Below are 20,270 nucleotides of genomic sequence, written 5' to 3'. Positions count from 1 at the left end.
TACATTTCTGGGAAATATTTGGTAGCCATACCTTATTGTTATAGTAAAACACTTTCTACATTTTTCGTTTTTTAGAACCTTGCAACACAAATGAATGAATTAACTGATCTTATCGTTAAAAACTACAAAAATGACAATGTGATTTCTCAGAAATACATTACTTCTTTTCATTCCCAGAGAAAATGAAAAATAGGTTGGGAAACTTTGTACCCCTATTTACATTTTTCCAGTAGTGTAAGTGTTAAATACCTATCCAAAGCAACGTATTCTTGCAAAATAACTAAGGATAAAGACACAACAAACTTGGCATCCTATTTATAGTGATGAGAACGCGCGAATTGGCTTCAATAAATGCATTTTGAGATTACCTGTTCAGTATCTTCTTGATTTGAATACGGAGAACCCTGGTCACCACTACTATTGTAGTCTTTCGCCATAATTGCACTATAATATATGATTAGAAATAAACTTGATAATTTTTATCACTTTACATTTTTGCAATTTACTGACAACTTTCACCACACGAGGATTAAATATGGCGTAATTTTGTTTTAGTTCCAAAATACCCTTCTAGAGTGCGTTATTTAGTTCGAGAACGTTTTTAGGCGGTATTGCTTTCTTTTTTTGGATGGATACGATTGTATATTTCTATCTTTGTTTATTGGTTTGAAGTGACATTGTCATTTAAAATTAAAAATGCGTTCGTTTTTCTGTTCTGTTCTCATAAGGCTACAAGAATTAGATTTAAAAATTATTATTTGCCTAAAAGTGAGAAAAACATTAATTTATAAAATATTTGGAATGAAAATTTGATATATAAACAAATTTATCACCATAGATTTAATTATGACTGTATAATAATAAATAAACATATTTGCTTTGTGACTTTTTAAATAAAAAATAATTTAAAAAAATGTATATGGCATTAATATTTATTTAATAGGTAATATTTGACTCTGAAAATAATAATTAATCTTTTTGAATAACAAAATACCAATTTACAATTTATAATATAAGGTGCGAATCAAAAATTAAATAGTCCATGTGGTGAGACCGCTCCCGTCTGAAAAAAATTTCTGATTCGGTTTCTTTGTGGATTCCTATTCAAAAATGTCCCCTTTAAACAAATCTGAAGGGTGCCGGGCGGAATTTTTGGGCAGAAATTGTTTAAACAATTTTTTTAAACAAATACAAAAGATCACGTTTTTTTGCTCTGATATATGTATTTTTAGGTTTTTTGGGTCATTCTAAACAAGAAAGGTATCTTGTAATTTTTCTCAAAAATTGATAGTTTTCGAGTTATAAGCGATTTAAAATCTGAAAAATGCGAAAATACGCATTTTCGAGGCTTAAAAACTCATATTTACATTAGCATTTTTGAGGTTGCCAGATACTTAATTTGAAGGTTAAACATTCATCTTCAAGATTCTGAAGAGTGATCGCGTCTAACTTTAAATTATACCGTTGTTTTTTAATTGTTAAATATGCGTGTTTATCCGATTTTTTTGCCGGTACGGCGCGCTCTATTTCAAAAATCTCCTATTATCCTCCGAAAAATATTTTTTCTAGGTTCTTTGGGATATTCTAAATAAAATAAGTTTCTTGACATTTTTCTCAAAAGTTAATAGTTCTAATGTTATAAGCGATTTAAAATCGGAAAAATGACAAAAACGTATTTTCGGTTTTTAAATCGTTTATAACTTTAAAACTATTAACTTTTCAGAAAAATGTCAAGAAACTTTTTTTATTTAGAATGTCCCAAAGAATATATAAAAAATATTTTTTGGAGAAAAATAGGAGATATTTGGAATAGAGCGCGCCGGCCGCACCGGCAGAAAAATCGGATGAACATGCATATTTAACAATTAAAAAACAACGATTTAAATTAAGGTTAGACGCGATCACTCTTTAGAATCTTGAAGCTGAATATTTAAACTTCAATTTGAGTATATGGCAACCTCAAAAATACTAATTTAAATATGAGTTTTTAAGCCTCGAAAATGCGTATTTTCGCATTTTTCAGATTTTAAATTGCTTATAACTCGAAAACTATCAATTTTTGAGAAAATTTACAAGATACCTTTCTTATTAAGAATGATCCAAAAAACCTAAAAATATATATTTCAGAGCAAAAATGGTGATCTTTTGTATTTGTTTAAAAAAATTGTTTAAACAATTTCTGCCCAAAAATTCCGCCCGGCACCCTTCAGATTTGTTTAAAGGGGACATTTTTAAATAGGAATCCATAAAGAAGCCGAATCAGAAATTTTTCCAGACGGGAGCGGTCTCACCATATGGACTAAAATATTTTTTTCATGTTCTGTGAGGCAAGTAGGCAAAGGTTTTTGGGTATGGCTAAGTTTCGAATATGCGGATATTTAAATAATATGAACTTTATGATTTTCCTATCATGTCATGTCAATCCATAATTATTTAAAAATATACTAATAAAAGTAAATATAAGTTGTTTAAACACGTACTTACCTAACAAACATAAGTAGGATCAAAAATATTGAGTAATGAAAAAGGCGCTAACATTTTGAATATGCTAAACTGAAAAAACGCTGAAATTGCAAAATAGAAATAATAACATAACATAACATACCTTGTTAATATCACTTTTGCGCGCCCTAATTTATTATTTACATTTATATTTATGTAACTACTTATCACAATGATAAAAATAGGGAGAACTTAATGATTATTTTCAATGTCTGGGAAATGCCAATTTGATAAGTTATGTTAAATACTTACGTTTTAATGTCATTGCTTTTTATTTTATTTTTAAACAAAACGCACCAAATTTTGATGCGCATTAAAAAGCTAGATGATGCTTTAGTCCAGTCCATTACCTGTCCTTGAAATTCATTGGAGAAAAATTGGAAGTGTATGCAAAAACTCCCCACGTTCAAATAGTAGACCATCAGCATTGAAGTAAAATTTCTGGTTGTTATAAGGTTTGTTCAAACACAGCGAAAAACGGAACATGGAACGTATTATTTTGCTATCTGCGCGCAGTTTCGTGATCGTTTCATGACGGTTTTCGTCGTGTTGGAACAAACCTATATAGGGCTTTTCATCGATTGTCATTCGTTTCGAGCTTCTGTCACGTGTCCACATAATATTAATATATCTACATCATACGTCTTTGGTTTGTATCATTAGGCGCGTTCACCAGATGCAAACGTTGGCAATCAGTTTTGCGCTTTATGGTTCTGAACGACTTGCTAACGTCAAACATGTTTGGAAAGCGGTCGCCATTTTTGCAAACATAACATATTTAAGTTGAACTTTGCAAACGTGTTGAAATATGGCGGGAATTTAAATTGTATATATTGTAAAATATATTGATAAGGGTTTTATATATAAAATAAAGGCTACTGAAGACATTCTGCTACGTTATTATCTATTAAATAAATTTTCTTTTTTCCTTTAATTAAAAAAATAAATTCAAAAACGTATTTATTGAGAAAATTTATTTTAGGTTACGTTCAAACCAAGCAAGCAAAATGTCAAATTTTAACCTAAACAACCATCCGTTCAGTTCGCTGTCAACAAGTTTAGAATCAAAGCGCAAACATTTGTGAATGTGTTTGCATCTGGTGAACGCAGTCATTGTTATATACGCTGTGAGCTCGTACGTAGAGGGGATATTTACAAATTCGCGAGCGCCAGTAGTGGCAAGTCTGTAAAAGTTTACCGGAAATTTGACATAAATGTCAAAGTGATTAATTTAAAATTAAAATTAAAAACATTAATTATAAAAAATATTAGTTGGTCAAAGCTGTGGTATATATTTTTACCTTAAATATACTTACGTTTTAAATACTGAATTTAACTTTTTTTAATGTTACGTAATATGTAATTATAAATTAATCTAGCGCCATCTACACGATAATTGTGAAAGTATCCGAAGTAAGAAATTCATATTTTATCAATAGAACGTCAAAATGATTAGCAAAATCATAAAAAAATCTATTACAATTTAATTACTTTTTTGCGTTGTAAATATTCAGCGATAACAATTAAATAATAAATTGAAAAATTACCAGTGAAAGTTGAATTAGTAATCCGCTAGGAGCGCCACCAGCGAAGCTCAGAGCGTATACGCTCTGAGCTTCGCTGGTGTCGCTCCTAGCGGTTACTAATTCAACTTTCACCGGTAATTTTTAAATTTATTATTTAATTGTTATCGCTTAATATTTACAACGCTAAAAAGTAATTAAATTGTAATAGATTTTTTTAAGATTTTGCTAATCATTTTGACGTTCCATTGATGAAATATATTTTTTTATTAATGGCTTTGACAGAGCCAATTAGCCAGACTATTTGTGTTTTTTGTATGGTATTACAATAACAATTTTAAGTTAATATCTAATCCTACTTATTATCTAAATTTACAGAGTGTTATACTATATCAATGGATACATTTTTCAATTTTGTGTGATATTTTTACAATTTTATAATTTTATTATCTAAGCCTATTTAAAATTTAAATTTACACGACGTTACACATTCGTAAAGACATTGTAACGTCTGCTTATTTTTTGGAAAAAGAATTTCGTTTAAATTGACAGGTAAAGGACAATTTAGATCAATTAACTTTTCATACATTACTTTAATATTTTGTCTGTACAGTCCACACTCCAATATGAGGTGCTGTAGATCTCCCATTCCACCACAGGCGCAATATGGGTTATCACTGATACCTATGCTGTGTTTGTATGCTGGGGTTAGTGCGTGATTTGACCTCATTCTGTTTATTGTTTTTATAAATAGCCTATTTGATTCTTGTTTAAACCATCTCTCATTGGGAATTAGTGGCTGGCAATTTCTAAAATTTATTCCCGTTGTACTTTGGTTATATACACGTTGCCAATTTTGTTTGCAATGGTTTTTACTGATATTATCTATATCGGTTACTGGTAGCAGTATTTTGCTTATGTTTTGTTTGGTTAAAGCTGCAGATTTAGCTAATTTGTCGACTTCTTCATTTCCTAATATTCCAGAATGTCCTTTCACCCAACAAATAATAATTGAACTGCCCGAGGAAGTAAAATCATAATATAGACTCTTAATTTCTAGCTTTTAATTAAATAAATAAAAATATATGAAAACAATAATTAACAATAATTATATAGTATACGCTCTGAGCTTCGCTGGTGTCGCTCCTAGCGGTTACTAATTCAACTTTCACCGGTAATTTTTAAATTTATTATTTAATTGTTATCGCTTAATATTTACAACGCTAAAAAGTAATTAAATTGTAATAGATTTTTTTAATATTTTGCTAATCATTTTGACGTTCTATTGATGAAATATTAATTTCTTACTTCGGATACTTTCACAATTATCATGTAGATGGCGCCAAGATTAATTTATAATTACATATTACAGAACATTAAAAAACGCAAATTCAGCATTTAAAATGTAAGTATATTTAAGGTAAAAATATAAACCACAGCTTTGATCAACTAATATTTTTTATAATTAATGTTTTTAATTTTAATTTAAACTTAATCACTTTGACATCTATGTCAAATTTCCGGTAAACGTTTACAGACTTGTCACTACTGGCGCTCACGAATTTATAAATATCCCCTCTACGTACGAGCTCACAGCGTATAGGACTTTTCATCGATTGTCATTTGTTTCGAGCTTCTGTCACATGTTGTATAATCTGTGTATAATATTAATATACACGGATTATACGACATGTGACAGAAGCTCGAAACAAATGACTGTGAATGAAAAGCCCTATTAAACAACATATTTTATTATTTATGTAACTCTATTGGTCCAAGAGCTGTGATACATTTTTGAGTAGGTATTTTAGGCAACCTGAAAATTTTTCAGGGGACTCTTCCATGATAGCCTAATACAAAAATGCCGGTCTGGCTGGAGGGTAGCGGTTATTTTCCCCAAAAATCCCCCCCAAAGTTAAAAAAAGGGTAAAAATTGTTATTACAAAAAATATCAGTGACGTGACTTTAAACTAAATTTAAATATTCAAATATAAAGACAATAAACAAGCCAAGCGATTTGAGGGCGATTTTAACTCTGCAAGATACTTGCATGGGCGTCCCAGGATTATTTTCAGGGGATGCATCTGAACTTCAGAAGATTTCATCTGAATCTGTACATACTATGAACGAGTATAAAATATAAAACTATACATACATAGCTATGTATATTTCTTCCGGAGAGGGAGGTGCAATTGTTATTTTGACAGGGTATTTTTTAATATTAAAAATAAATATTCTAAAAAGACAGGTTTTTTTGGTGAAATTTTCCAACTGCCATGTCATCAAACAAATTACGCGTGCATATAAATGAAAAGCGCTATAGGTAAGCAGCACTGTGAGAAAGGGCGTATACCGATAGCTGTTTGCGTCCTCTGTTCTAGCGGAGCGAGTCAGTTTGCTCGAGAAAAATCACGTGACCTGGCGATACCCATTTTGTTGTGCCTCGAAACGTTAATTTTATCCTTCTTTGTCACTCCACTCATACATCTAAGCATTCTCATTTCCGCCACATGCATTCGTTTTTCCTCTTTCTTCTTCACTGCCCAACATTCAGTTCCGTACATCATAGCCGGTCTCATGGCTGTTTTATAGAATTTTCCCTTCAGCTTCATTGGAATTTTTCTGTCACACAACACACCACTCGCTTCTTTCCACTTCATCCATCCAGCCCTAATTCTACTGCATGCATCTCTATCTATTTCTCCATTACTCTGTAATACCGATCCCAGGTACTTAAAACTATTGCTTTTTACAATCAGTTCACCATCCAAAGTTACCATACCATTTTATTTGTAGTAACTCCATCTTCAAATGAACATTCCAAATACTCTGTTTTTGTCCTACTAAGTTTTAAACCTTTTTCCTCCAGAGCTTGCCTCCACTGTTCCAGTTTTTGTTCTAAGTCTCTTTCACTATTTCCTACTAACACGACATCATCAGCATACATTAAGCACCGTGGAATGTTACCCTGTAGTTTCGCTGTTATCTGGTCCAAAACTAATGAGAATAAATATGGACTAAGCACAGAGCCTTGGTGCAATACTACTTTCACATGAAATTTATCAGTCTCTCCCACACCTGTCCTAACCCTAGTCGTTACTCCCTCATACATATCCCTCACAATCTTTACATATTCATCAGGGACTCATTTCTTATTGAGTGCCCACCACAGAATCTCTCGAGAAACTCTATCATATGTTTCTCAAGATCAATGAATACCATATGAGCGTTTGTTTCTTTACTCCTGTATTTTTCCATCAACTGCCTTATAATGAAAATTGCATCTGTTGTTGATCTGCCCTGCATAAAGCCAAATTGATTCTCGGATATTTCGGTCTCTTCACGTATCCGTCTATCAATTACTCTTTCCCATATTTTCATGGTGTGGCTAAGTAGTTTTATAGCCCTGTAGTTTGTACATTGTTGTATATCTCCCTTGTATTTGTAAACAGGTACCAGTATACTGCTTCTCCATTCGTCTGGCATTTGTCCAACTTCCATAATTCTATTAAATAGACCTGCTAGCCACCTTGTTCCTGTCTCTCTCAATGCTCTCCATACTTCCCCAGGAATATCATCTGATTCTATCGTTTCTTTATTTTTGAAGCGCTTGAGCCACTTCCTAGTTTGTTATTTTGGTGACCATTGCTGCTACTGTCTCCGTTGACTCTACAGGCTGTCTGTCAAATTCTTCATTTAATAAGCTGTCAAAGTACTTTCAAAGTACTGTCAAAGTGTATATACACTTATATGCCTGTTAAATACCTTAGGGAAGCTTTTTGAGGTTCTTGTAAAGACTAGGTTTTAGAGGGATATAATGAAGAAAGATGGCATTTCTGCCTGCCAGTATGGGTCCTGGAAAGGAAAATCAGGGGTAGATGCCACAAGCGGGATCAAAAGGGTGATATCCATATGTACGGCAGATGAACAGTGGTTTTCTCCCTGGATATAAGAAATGCTTTTTGGTGCTAGCTGGAAAATTATCGTCAGTATAGTTGGTTCATCAAACAAAAACTCAGTCAATTCACAGAGAAAAAAATTGAATTGGGGACTACCAGCAAGGATTCAGAGAAGGCAGATCCACTACAGATGCGATCCACATAGTTACACAAAAAATCGAAAAATGCCACGAACAGAACATAGAACTCTACATCCTCTTCGTAGACTTCAGACAAGCCTTTGACTGTATTGGAAGAAATAAATTATTTATTGAAACGAAAAATCAAGATATAACAGCAAAATTAATCAGATTGACAAAAATGACCATGGATGGAGCTCGAGCCAAAGTAACAACAGAAGAAGGTAGCACAAAATCAATTGCAATAGAAACAGGAGTGCGACAAGGCGACTCCCTGTCAACCACATTATTCAACATAGCAGTAGAAGGAACAGTCAAGGCCAGCAAAATTAAAGGAACTATAGCCCACTTCTCAACACAAATAGTTGCATATGCAGATGATTTAGTTCTTATGGGAAGAAACAAGGAAGGATTAAAAGAAGCAGTAACAATCCTGACAAAATAAGCACGGAAAAGAGATCTAGAAATTAACGAAGGAAAAACAAAATATCTACTCTGCTCTAGAAGAGAAGATAACAGGACTAGAGAAATCAAAATAGAAAACTACATTTTTGAAAGAGTCCAACAATTTAAATATTTAGGAGTAATTGTGAATGGCCAAAATAAGAGAAGTGAAGAAGTAACGGAACGAATACTGGCAGGCAACAAAACATACATATTATCCCGAAATAAAAAACTAAAAATACACAGAGTTGCAATCAGACCAGTAGTTACGTACGCAGCTGAGACAATGTGCCTCACGGAAAAGATGAAGAAACATTGAGAATATTCGAAAGGAAAATCCTCAGACGGATTATGGGCTCGATAAGAAAGAATGGACAATAGAGAAATGAGAAGAAGAATGAACCATGAACTAAGAGACATAATGAAGGGAAAATATATAGTTATATCTATTAAAGCACAGAGGCTGAGGCTGGGACACATAGAGAGAAGGAAAAACGACCTACTGATTATGGAAAAAGATCACCAGATGGAAACTAGAAACTGAAAGACCAAGGGGAAGACCCAGAGAGAGATGGGAGGACCAGGTCATGAGAGATATCAAAATTCTGGAAGTGAGAAACTGGAGGGAACTATGTACATACCGAAATAAGCGGAAGAAAATTGTAACGAAAGCCAAGTCACACAACAAACTTTGACAACATACAAGTGGAATGCGGAGTGATTTACCGCAATAAGCGAATCAGAGAGCTCTAAGTAAGAGCGGCAAACATTCCACCCGAAATGAAAAGCCCTGATGATGATGATACTTATCGGCTTGGGGATATCTGCTGAACTTGGTCAGCGACTACTTCCCAGATATATACATCAACATTGCGAGGGATAGCTCTATAAAAACCACGGCGGAAGTACCACAGGGCGCGCTCTGGGGCCAAATATCGTAGAATGGATGAAGTGCGGAGACAGAAACATTCATTACTTTTTCACCCAGTTTCTAACAGGTCACGGCTCCTTCAGTGTCTACCTGAAAAGAATTGGTAAGGGAGTGAAGAATGTTAGACGAGAACAGAAACGAATTACACAGGAAAGTAGGTAGGATAAGTGAAAATATTATAATGCAGGTAGCAACGAGGGGAAAGACTGAATACAAGGCGGTATTGGAGGCAGTAAATCAATACATGATATTCGTTGACTACGAGAAAACATTCGATACCAAAAGCCAGTAGAACATGTTAAAAGCATTGATAGAATGCCGAATAGATCATCGCTACACTAACGTGATCAAATATATACAGAGTGGGCCAAATAAAAGGAGCCACCCCGATATTTGGCAGTATTTATTGGATTTTAAGAAAATAAAAAAACAGGTCAATTTTTGATCTAAGGGAGACACATTTTTACGGTACAAACATCTGTCATTTGTCAACTCCCTCCATTCCACTTACCCCACCCCTTATTTTTAAATAGGGAATAGGGAGCGTGTGCTAGCTCATTTGAAAGGTTATTCAATTATCTATTCAGTAATATCAACATTGACATAAAAATTTATACAGGGTGTCCAACAAAAATTATTTTAAATTAAATTAATTGACACAAAAAGAAGAATGTATGTAATTTATTTAACTCAGAATACATTCTACTGCTGATAAAAAACAGAAAACAATGTTTATTTGATAAATAAATACTGTTTGTTGCTTAAATTCAATATTCAACCTACCAAGAGGCAGATGGGTGGAAGCTTGAACATTAAAATTAAGCAAAAAGCAGTGTCTATTTATCAAAAAACATTTTTTTCTGCTTTCTGTCAGCAGTAGAATGTGTTCTGAGTTAAATAAATTACATACATTCTTCTTTTTGTGTCAATTAATTTAATTCAAAATAATTTTTCTTGGACACCCTGTATACATTTTTAACTCGATGTTGATATTACTGCATAGAGAATTGAATAACCTTTCAAATGAGCTAGCACACGACCCCTATTCCCTATTTAAAAATAAGGGGTGGGGGAAGTGGAAGGGAGGGAGTTGACAAATGCCACATGTTTGTATCGTAAAAATGTGTCCCCCTTAGATCAAAAATTGACCTGTTTTTTTATTTTCTTAAAATCTAATAAATACTGCCAAATACCGGGGTGGCTCCTTTTATTTGGCCCACTCATACCAAAAGGCAACGGCTAGCATAAGACCATATGAACAACAAACAAATAAATTCTCTGTACAACGAGGAGTGCGGCAAGGAGACACCATCTCACCAAAGCTATTCACAGCCCTTTTAGAACCCACTTTTAAGAATGAAGATTCGCTCAGTCATTTGAGATTCGCAGATCGTACTTTGTGTATGGATGATGCAATAATAATGTTGAACAAATTATATCACGCTTCCTTAGAGGTCGTAACTAAAGATTAACGTCAACAAGACGCAAATAATGACTAATCTGGTGCTAAATCGTAATATTGTTGTTGATGGAATGGATACTGAGCAGACTGTATCTTTTAAGTACTTGGGACATGAAATTCGGTTGGGAAGAGATAACCAGACGTGCGAGCTCCCACGTCGCATAGGATTAGCCTGGGAAGAGTTTGGTAAACCGAACTATGTATTTAAATCGGACTTACCCATATTAATCCGGTCAACTTGGACATCAAAATGCTTGGCAAATAACAAAAATTGCCGGAGAGCCAAATTTTGGTGGAGAGCTAGGGTATACCATAACAAGTAAAGTTTAAAAAGTCCCCATCGATCCCATGTGTGCGTCAAAAGTTATTCGGGGTCAAAGGTCAAAATTTGTGATTTTTGGATTTTTTTCGAAAACGGTAAGTTTTATCAAAAAAACCTTAAACAAAAGTGGTAGATCTTAAAATTCTCTACAAAAATAGTCCTTCCTATTTTTTTCCTAAGAGTTGCCATTCCTGAGATATCGTGATTCAAAGAGTCACATTATACATGATATGCACACCTTTCCACACCACCTGTGAGGTAGTGTACTCGGCGCGTTTTTTTACCGTGGTTTCCCCTGTAGGCCTACTCCACTAACTGTTTTGACAATTTAAGGATAATTTAAGGAAACAATACCGGTCAAGTTCTAGATATAACCTTATTATTGATATTGATTATTGATACTGCTATTGATTATTAGGTTAACTATTGTTTTGATTTCTTTAGATATTTTAATCAGATTCATATTCTTGAAAGTCTACTTCAACAGTCAAGTCTGCTTCGATTTCATCTTCTTCCTCTTCCTCTTGCTGGATGTTGAAAAATTGTTCAAATGTGACTGAGTCATTGGTCTCTTTATTAAAATCACAGGAGTCTTCCTCTGTTGTACTAAACTGGACATTTGAGCAAGACTGACCTTGGCAGTTGGTACACACTAGAGAACACAGCAACCCGACTTTTTTACATCCACATTTGGCACTACAACCTTTTTTGCAATTGCAAAAAATAGTGTTAAGGAGTTTTTCTGGAGCAGGTGGGAGTAAGGTTTTAATCGGTTCCAGAGTATTATCTATTAATTTCCAACCCCAATCTTCTGGATTCAGTTCATTGCCTAGCCATGTTTGAACTTGATAATATACTCGATACAAATGTTGAAAAGCAGATGCTGCTGTTGAAGGAAGACATAAGACATGATAGTTGTACTGGTTTCATGTTTCTCGTATTTTTTACAAAAGTTAAGTATCGGTATTTATCAAGACAAATAATTTTTTTGGAGCTCCATAAACCGCAAGAAGAAAGCGAATTCCTTCCGTAATTATTGTTTGCGGTGTAGAATCAAGTTCTGTAAAAACTTTACAGCAGTCAGTCAAATCTTTTTTTTTTTCGAATAATTTATGTACTGACGTTTTACCCCTTCTGTACATTGCGGACGTAGTGTCGCAGCCGTTTATTGCATGTAAAAATAAAATGTACTTTTGGCATTTGGGATAAGCCAATAAACTATTCGAAGAATATATCTCTGTTCGCTGTTGAGCTCTTCCAGGTTTCAGAAAATAAATAACTTTATCTACTGGAGTCCTTGCAGTAATCAGTACCAACAAATCAACACTTTCACCAACTACAATAACTGTTGTGTTTGTTGCCTTAAATTTTTCAATTGCTGTCTCAATTATAAGGACATCTGCGTCATTTTTAGCTTGTTTCACTTCAATATTCGCAGCTGTTAATTTGTCAGTTAACATTTCAGCTTTCTTTCAGCTTTCTTCTTGCGGTTTATGGAGCTCCAAAAAAATGATTTGTCTTGATAAATACCGATACTTAACTTTTGTAAAAAATACGCGAAACAAGAAACAAGTACAACTATCATGTCTTCCTCCAACATCAGCATCTGCTTTTCAACATTTGTATCGAGTATATTATCAAGTTCAAACATGGCTAGGCAATGAACTGAATCCAGAAGACTGGGGTTGGAAATTAATAGATAATACTCTGGAACCGATTAAAACCTTACTCCCACCTGCTCCAGAAAAACTCCTTAACACTATTTTTTGCAATTGCAAAAAAGGTTGTAGTGCCAAATGTGGATGTAAAAAAGTCGGGTTGCTGTGTTCTCTAGCGTGTACCAACTGCCAAGGTCAGTCTTGCTCAAATGTCCAGTTTAGTACAACAGAAGAAGACTCCTGTGATTTTAATGAAGAGACCAATGACTCAGTCACATTTGAACAATTTTTGAACATCCAGCAAGAGGAAGAGGAAGAAGATGAAATCGAAGAAGACTTGATTGACTGTTGAAGTAGACTTTCAAGAATATAAATCTGATTAAAATATCTAAAGAAATCAAAACAATAGTTAACCTAATAATCAATAGCAATATCAATAATCAATATCAATAATAAGGTAATATCTAGAACTTGACCGGTATTGTTTCCTTAAATTATCCTAAAATTGTCAAAACAGTTACTGTAGTAGGCCTACAGGGGAAACCACGGTAAAAAAAACTCGCCGAGTACACTACCTCACAGGTGGTGTGGAAACGTGTGCATATCATGTATAATGTGACTCTTTGAATCGCGATATCTCAGGAATGGCAACTCTTAAGAAAAAAAATAGTAAGGACAATTTTTGTAGAGAATTTTAAGATCTACAACTTTTGTTTAAGGTTTTTTTTGATAAAACTTACCGTTTTCGAAAAAAATCCAAAAAATCACAAATTTTGACCTTTGACCCCGAATAACTTTTGACGCACACATGGGATCGATGGGGACTTTTTAAACTTTATTTGTTATGGTATACCCTAGCTCTCCACCAAAATTTCGCTCTCCGGAAATTTTTGTTATTTGAAATGTCTATATAGACCGGGTTATATGCCTCAAAAGGAAAATCTTTGACCAGTGTGTGTTGACTGTACTCACTTATGGAGCCGAAACTAGAGGTGTTGAAAAAGTATCTATTCGTTACAAAGTACTCGTTACTTACGAATACCGAAAGTAGCTATTACTATACAGAGAGGCAAATCGTTACTTTGATTACTCTGATTACTTCGATACTTCGTACCAATCGTATCAGAGCGATTAACGACTATTGTATCTACTTTGATTACTGTGATTACTTCGTTCTTCTTCTTTACGTGCCATCTCCGCGACGAAGGTTGGCAACCATCATTGCTATTCTCACTTTTGACACTACAGCCCTAAAGAGTTCGGTTGAGCTGCATCCAAACCATTCTCTGAGATTTCTCAGCCAGGACATTTTTCTCCTACCTATGCTGGGCCTTCCTTGAATCGTTCCCTGCATAATTAATTTTAGGAGTTCATATCTGTCACCACGTGTTATATGACCCAAGTATTGAAGTTTTCTTATTTTGATGGAATCCAGTACCTCCCTGCTGTTCTGTATTCTCCTTAGTACTTCCTCATTGGTTATTCTGTCTGTCCAGGAGATTCTCAGCATTCTTCGATACGTCCACATCTCAAATGCTTCCAATCTATTGAGGCATTGTTTATTGAGAGTCCTTGTCTCCACACCATACAAAAGAACAGAAAATACATAATATTTTAGTACTCGCTTTTTAAGATTTAGGCTGAGGTCTCTACTACATAATATTTTTGTTTCATATTCGTGAATGCACTTCTAGGGTTTTCTATTCTAATTCGGATTTCTTTGGTATAATCGTTAGTTTCACTTATGTTTGTCCCTAAATAATTATAATTCTGGACTCGTTCTATCGTCTTATTATTTACGTGTAGATTGATGTTTCTAATATTTTTCTTTGATATAACCATGAATTTCGTTTATGTTTAGGGACAGACTTTATGTTTAGTGACAGACCAAATTCTTCACTCGTTGCAACAATCTTATCTAAAATTCTTTGTAGATCTGTAATAGTTTCTGCTATTATTAGTATTGTGTCATCGGCGTATCTAATTTCACATATGGGTAGGCCATTTATTTTTATGCCTGCGACTTTATTAGTCCGTTACTTCGTACCAATCGTATCAGAGCGAGTAACGACTATTGTATCTACAACCAGTACACTTGATTACTTTCTACCAATCGTATCCCAGCGAGTAACGGACGGGACCGGTATTTTACGAGTGTTATCGAATATCGTTATCGCTATGAAGCGTTTTAAGGGTGTGAGGGTGAGGAGAAGATAGAAGATGAAACAGAGGGTGGTATGATGGTATACGTAAAATATGTATTGTATGTCATTAACAAAGATCGAAGGCGAGAACCCTATATTTTTATCTAGATCTACGCGATTTGCCGATGTAGATTAGATAGTAGATAATTCATAAATTCACAGAATGAAAATAAAAATAAAACCTACCTCTTCTTCTTCTTCTTCGTCTAGCCATTCACGTCCACATCTGAACATAAGACTCTTCAAGTCTTCCTTTCCATTGTTTTTTGTTGTACGCTACTTGTAGCCAATTTTTCCCAGCAGTTCGTTTCAGATCATCTGTCCATCTTATAGGAGGTCTGCCTCTGGGTCTTTTGTGCTCGTATGGTCTCCAGGTTAGAATTGTTCTGTGCCATTTTTTAAGATCGCTCCTAGCTACATGTCCAGCGTATTCCCATTTCAATTTTAGTGATTTTTGTACCATATCGGTGACTTTGGTTTTCTGTCTTATCCATGTGTTTGTTTTTCTGTCCTTAAGTGATATGCCAAGCATTGCTCTTTCCATCGCGTGTTGAGTGACTCTGAGTATGTTCATATTCTTTTTTGTGATTGTCCATGTTTGTGCCCCATATGTTAATATCGGAATAATGCATGCATCAAAAACTTTAGATCTAAGATGTAGTTGAATTTGCTGATTTCTGAGTATACAGTTCAGTTTACCGAATGCTGCCCATGCTAACTTTCTTCTTCTTTTTATTTCTTCCGTTTGAATTTCCCTATTTAGTATTATTTTTTGTCCTAAGTATATATATCCTTCAACTTTTTCTATAACTTTGTTGTTTATTATTGTCATCGTTTCTTCGGAGTGCATGACTTTTGTTTTGTTTAAATTCATTTTCAGTCCTATTTTAGAAGATTCTGTGTGTGGTTCTGAAAGCATGGTTTGCAGTTCTTGTAGGTCAGTAGCCATCAGGATTATGTCATCCGCAAATCGTAGATTACTGAGGTAGCGGCCATTGATGTTTATTACCTTATATTTCCAATTTAGATTTTTAAAAACGTCCTCAAAAACTAAGGTGAACAGTTTGGGTGATAGAGTGTCTCCCTGTTTGACTCCCCTGTTTAATGGTAAAGGGTTCGTGTATTCATTTTCATTTAGGTAGTATGTAGCTGTAGCTTGGTTCATAGTTTCTTTTATTAAGTTAATATATCTGCTGTCTATTCTACAATTTTGCATTGCGTTTATTACGGCCGTGTGTTCTATAGTGTCGAAAGCTTTTTCGTAGTCTACAAATGCTATAAAAACTGGAACCTTGTATTCGTTACATTTTTCTATTAATATTTTTGTGGTTAACAGGTGATCGGAAGTTGAATAGCCTTTTCTAAAACCTGCCTGTTCATATGGTTGGTATTCATCTAATTTTCTTGTTAGTCGGGTAGTTATGACTTTGGTGAGTATTTTAAATAGGTATGACAATAGACTGATGGGCCTGTAGTTTTCCAACTTTCGATTATCACCTTTCTTGTGTAGTAAGATTACTTTAGAGTTGTTCCAGCTCTTGGGGACTTTGCGCTGGTGTAAACAACTGTCTATAAGCTTAGTTACAATTGCAATGAGTTCCTGACCTCCTTCTAATATCATATCTGTAGTAATACTATCTTCTCCTGCAGTTTATTTCTCTTCATGTTTCCCAATGCTGTAGTTACCTCTGAAATTGTTACTGTTGGCATTATTTCCGATCCAACATTTTTTATTAATTTCCGCGCTGGTCTCATTTCATCGTCTTATTAACCTACCTATAAAACCTACCTACTAACTGACAAATACGATATGATCTCGATATGATTACCGGTACTCAAATACAAAATTAACAAAAGTAATCATAGTAATCAAAGTAACGAATACTGTAAATGATTACTTTATACACATGTAACGATTTGTAACGAATACTCGAAAGTAAAACGTAACTATAATCAACTTCACTAGCCGAAACATTAACACTCACAAAAAAGGTAGTGAACAAGATTCGCGTAACTCAGAGGGCTATGAAGCGCCAGATGTTGGGTGTCTCCCTGAGAGACCTAATCCTAAACGGAGATATACGTCGTAGAACAAAAACAACAGACGCCGTCGAAAAAATCACGTCGCTATAGTGGAATTGGGCAGGAAATGTCGCCAGATTGTCAGACAATCGATGAATAAAACATATTGTCGAGTAGAAGCCTCGAGAAGAAGCACTACGGAGCAGAGGACGCCCACCAACCAGATGGGCCGACGATCTGAAGCATTATCAAACGTCACAATCAAGTATCAGAAAGGTATTCCCTGTATAATTGATCTTTCACCAAAAAACTGAGTTCGAGCTTTCATCAATGGCGTATTATGTATACTAATCTTTGTTCTCTGCAAGCGAAATTTTTAGATACCATTACTTTTATGCAATGCGAAAAACCTTCACTGTTCTTAGTATCCGAATCTTGGTTGCACAAAAATATTTTGGACTCTATGGTAAATATACCTGGGTACAAAATTTTTAGAGCAGACCGCATAGGGAGAATAGGAGGCGGATGTTGCATATATGCAAAGGAATCTGACTTCTGCCAATTTAACATTGTTTGTGAAAACTTCTCTGATCACCATTATGAAGGGTTGACGCTTAATTTTTCTTCTAAAAAGTTAAAAATAAATTTTGCTATAGCTTGTATATATAGACCTGGTTACAGTTCAGTTCAAAGTGATCAAGAATTATACAGTCAATTGGAAACGCTCATAGCCAAACATAAAACCTTAATTGTTTTTGGTGATTTCAATCTAAGCAACATTTCTTGGCCGCTGATCAATCACCCTCATGATACTCAATCTCAGCTTTTTATTAATTTCTTAGAAAATTCTGGATTAGAACAAATAATCAATGAACCGACTCGTTTTCGTCTGAATCAACAACCTTCTCAGCCAGATCTTACTTTAACCTCTGATGTTAATCTTTTAACTAATATTTCGGTTACATCTCCAATTGGAAAGTCGGACCACGCAGTTATTTCAACTTCCATACAGATCCTCAAGTCGGAAATATTACAAAATAATATGCTAATGACATATAAAAGAATAAACTATCATCATGTAAACTTAGATGTATCTACTGCAGATTGGGCAGATATGTTGAATGGTAAGGATGTTAACAAACAGTGGGAAATTTTTGAAAATTTTCTGAATGAATCCATGCGCACGAACTCTCATTATGTGCAACGTAGATGTAATCCTAATAAGCCATGGATAAGTGCAGAAATATTTGAAATGATAAAATTTAAAAAGTCATTATGGAAAAAGTATTTACGAAGTAAAACGAATGCTGACTACCTCAATCATCGAACTTTTTCTAATAACTTAACATCAACTATTTTTAAATCTAAACAAAATTTTGAAAACCAACTGTCCTCAAATAAGAACAAAAAACCTCTTTATAAATATGTCAGAAATTCTATTTTATCTAAAGTTTCGTTACCTATTTTAAAAACCGAAACAGGCGAACCAACCTCAGTGAAAATGGAAGTTGCTACTATTTTTGCCAAAAAATTTCAAGAAGTGTTTACAATCGAGGAGGCTCTTCCGAATACTTTACGTGTTGTTTCCACAAGAAGTAACTACGATATTAGTGACATAGACTTTGATCCAGAGATTCTTAAACAAAAAATTTTGTGTTTAAAATCCTTTTCCGCTCCCGGATTAGACGGTTTCGCCGCAATTTTATTTAAGAAGTGTGCAAACTCGATTATCCATCCGTTAAGTTTTATAATGAAAACCTCATTTTTGTCACACACTTTACCTGATGGCTGGAAAATCTCTAGTGTTACTCCAATTTATAAAAAAGGTGACAAGTTAGATCCTGACAATTATAGACCAATTAGTCTAACATCCATTGCGGCTAAATTGATGGAATCAGTTATTCGCGAATCGGTTATGAACTTTCTCTTAAACAATAATAGAATTCCTATTTCCCAGCACGGTTTTGTACCTGGAAGATCGGTTGTTACTAATATGTTAACATGTGTTAATGACTGGTCTCTTTGTTTGGACAGTAATCAACCTGTCGATATTATATATTTAGACTTTGCTAAGGCTTTTGATCGAGTTCCTCATAAGAGACTACTATTTAAGCTTGAACATAACGGTATTAGAGGAAACTTACTTGAGTGGATTAAAGGATTTTTAATAAACCGTAAATTTTGTGTACGCGTTGGTGACTGTTATTCCTCAATGTTTAGTGTATACAGTGGCGTTCCGCAGGGTTCAGTGTTGGGGCCGATTTTGTTCCTAGTGTACGTTGCTGATCTGCCAATTCACCTTAAAAGTAACATGTCGCTTTTCGCTGATGACACAAAGTTATATGCAAATCCCTTTTCTGGTTACAATCAATTACAGACCGACCTTCAAGAGGTTGCTAAGTGGGTAGACGATTGGTGCTTGCAATTAAACACATCCAAGTGTGCAGTTCTACATTTAGGTAAAAACAATCCAAGGAATCGGTATGTACTTTCAAATGTTTCTCTAAAAACTGTTTCGCAGCAAAAAGACTTGGGTGTACTTGTGACGGAAACATTATCTTGGTCTGAACATATCCAGTCGGTATGCAATAAAGCTAGAACATCAGTTTACTTATTATCTAAGACTTTCTCTAAGATATCGCCAAAAAATTTTGTTGCTCTCTTTAGTGTATATGTAAGACCTATTTTAGAGTTTGCCGGACCCGTGTGGAATGTCGACTGGCAAAGGGATTCTGATCGACTTGAATCTGTGCAAAGATGGGCAACAAGAATTCCTTATGGCCGTCGTCGTCCTTCCTACGAAGAACGGTTAACCTACTTAAATTATCCTACATTTATGGACCGACGACTTCGTGGGGATTTAATAATTGCTTATAGAGCGTTACAGGGAAGGTTTGGGATAGATCTATCACATCTCTTCCCTTTGAGTAACGACCTTAGATTGCGGGGTCATCCATACAAATTAGCCAGACAACAGTTTCACAGTAAATGTCGTGAGAACTCTATATCCAATAGAATATTTTATACCTGGAACTCACTTCCACACGACGTCGTCGGGGCTGTATCTGTAAATTGCTTCAAAAATAAATATGACTCTTTTAGTTCTGTACCACGGGAACAATAA

General features: G+C 34.5%; 1 protein-coding gene across 3 annotated transcripts in view; it reads right to left on the bottom strand.

Moving 5' to 3' along the window:
• Positions 1 to 568, bottom strand: part of LOC114329280 (nuclear pore complex protein Nup153) — a 61,739-nt gene extending 61,171 nt beyond the window's left edge. For all 3 annotated transcript variants that reach the window (XM_028278323.2, XM_028278324.2, XM_028278325.2), the window contains exon 1: positions 369 to 568. In XM_028278323.2, the coding sequence (XP_028134124.1) occupies positions 369 to 437 (69 nt within the window). In that variant the 5' untranslated portion in view covers positions 438 to 568. The remainder of the gene's footprint in view (positions 1 to 368) is intronic.
• Between the last annotated feature and the right edge of the window lie 19,702 nt (positions 569 to 20,270).

Source organism: Diabrotica virgifera, chromosome 9, assembly GCF_917563875.1.
Source record: "Diabrotica virgifera virgifera chromosome 9, PGI_DIABVI_V3a".
Lineage (NCBI taxonomy): Eukaryota > Metazoa > Arthropoda > Insecta > Coleoptera > Chrysomelidae > Diabrotica > Diabrotica virgifera.
The sequence above is the reverse complement of the archived record's forward strand: the minus strand, read 5'-3'. Positions and strand labels throughout refer to the sequence as shown.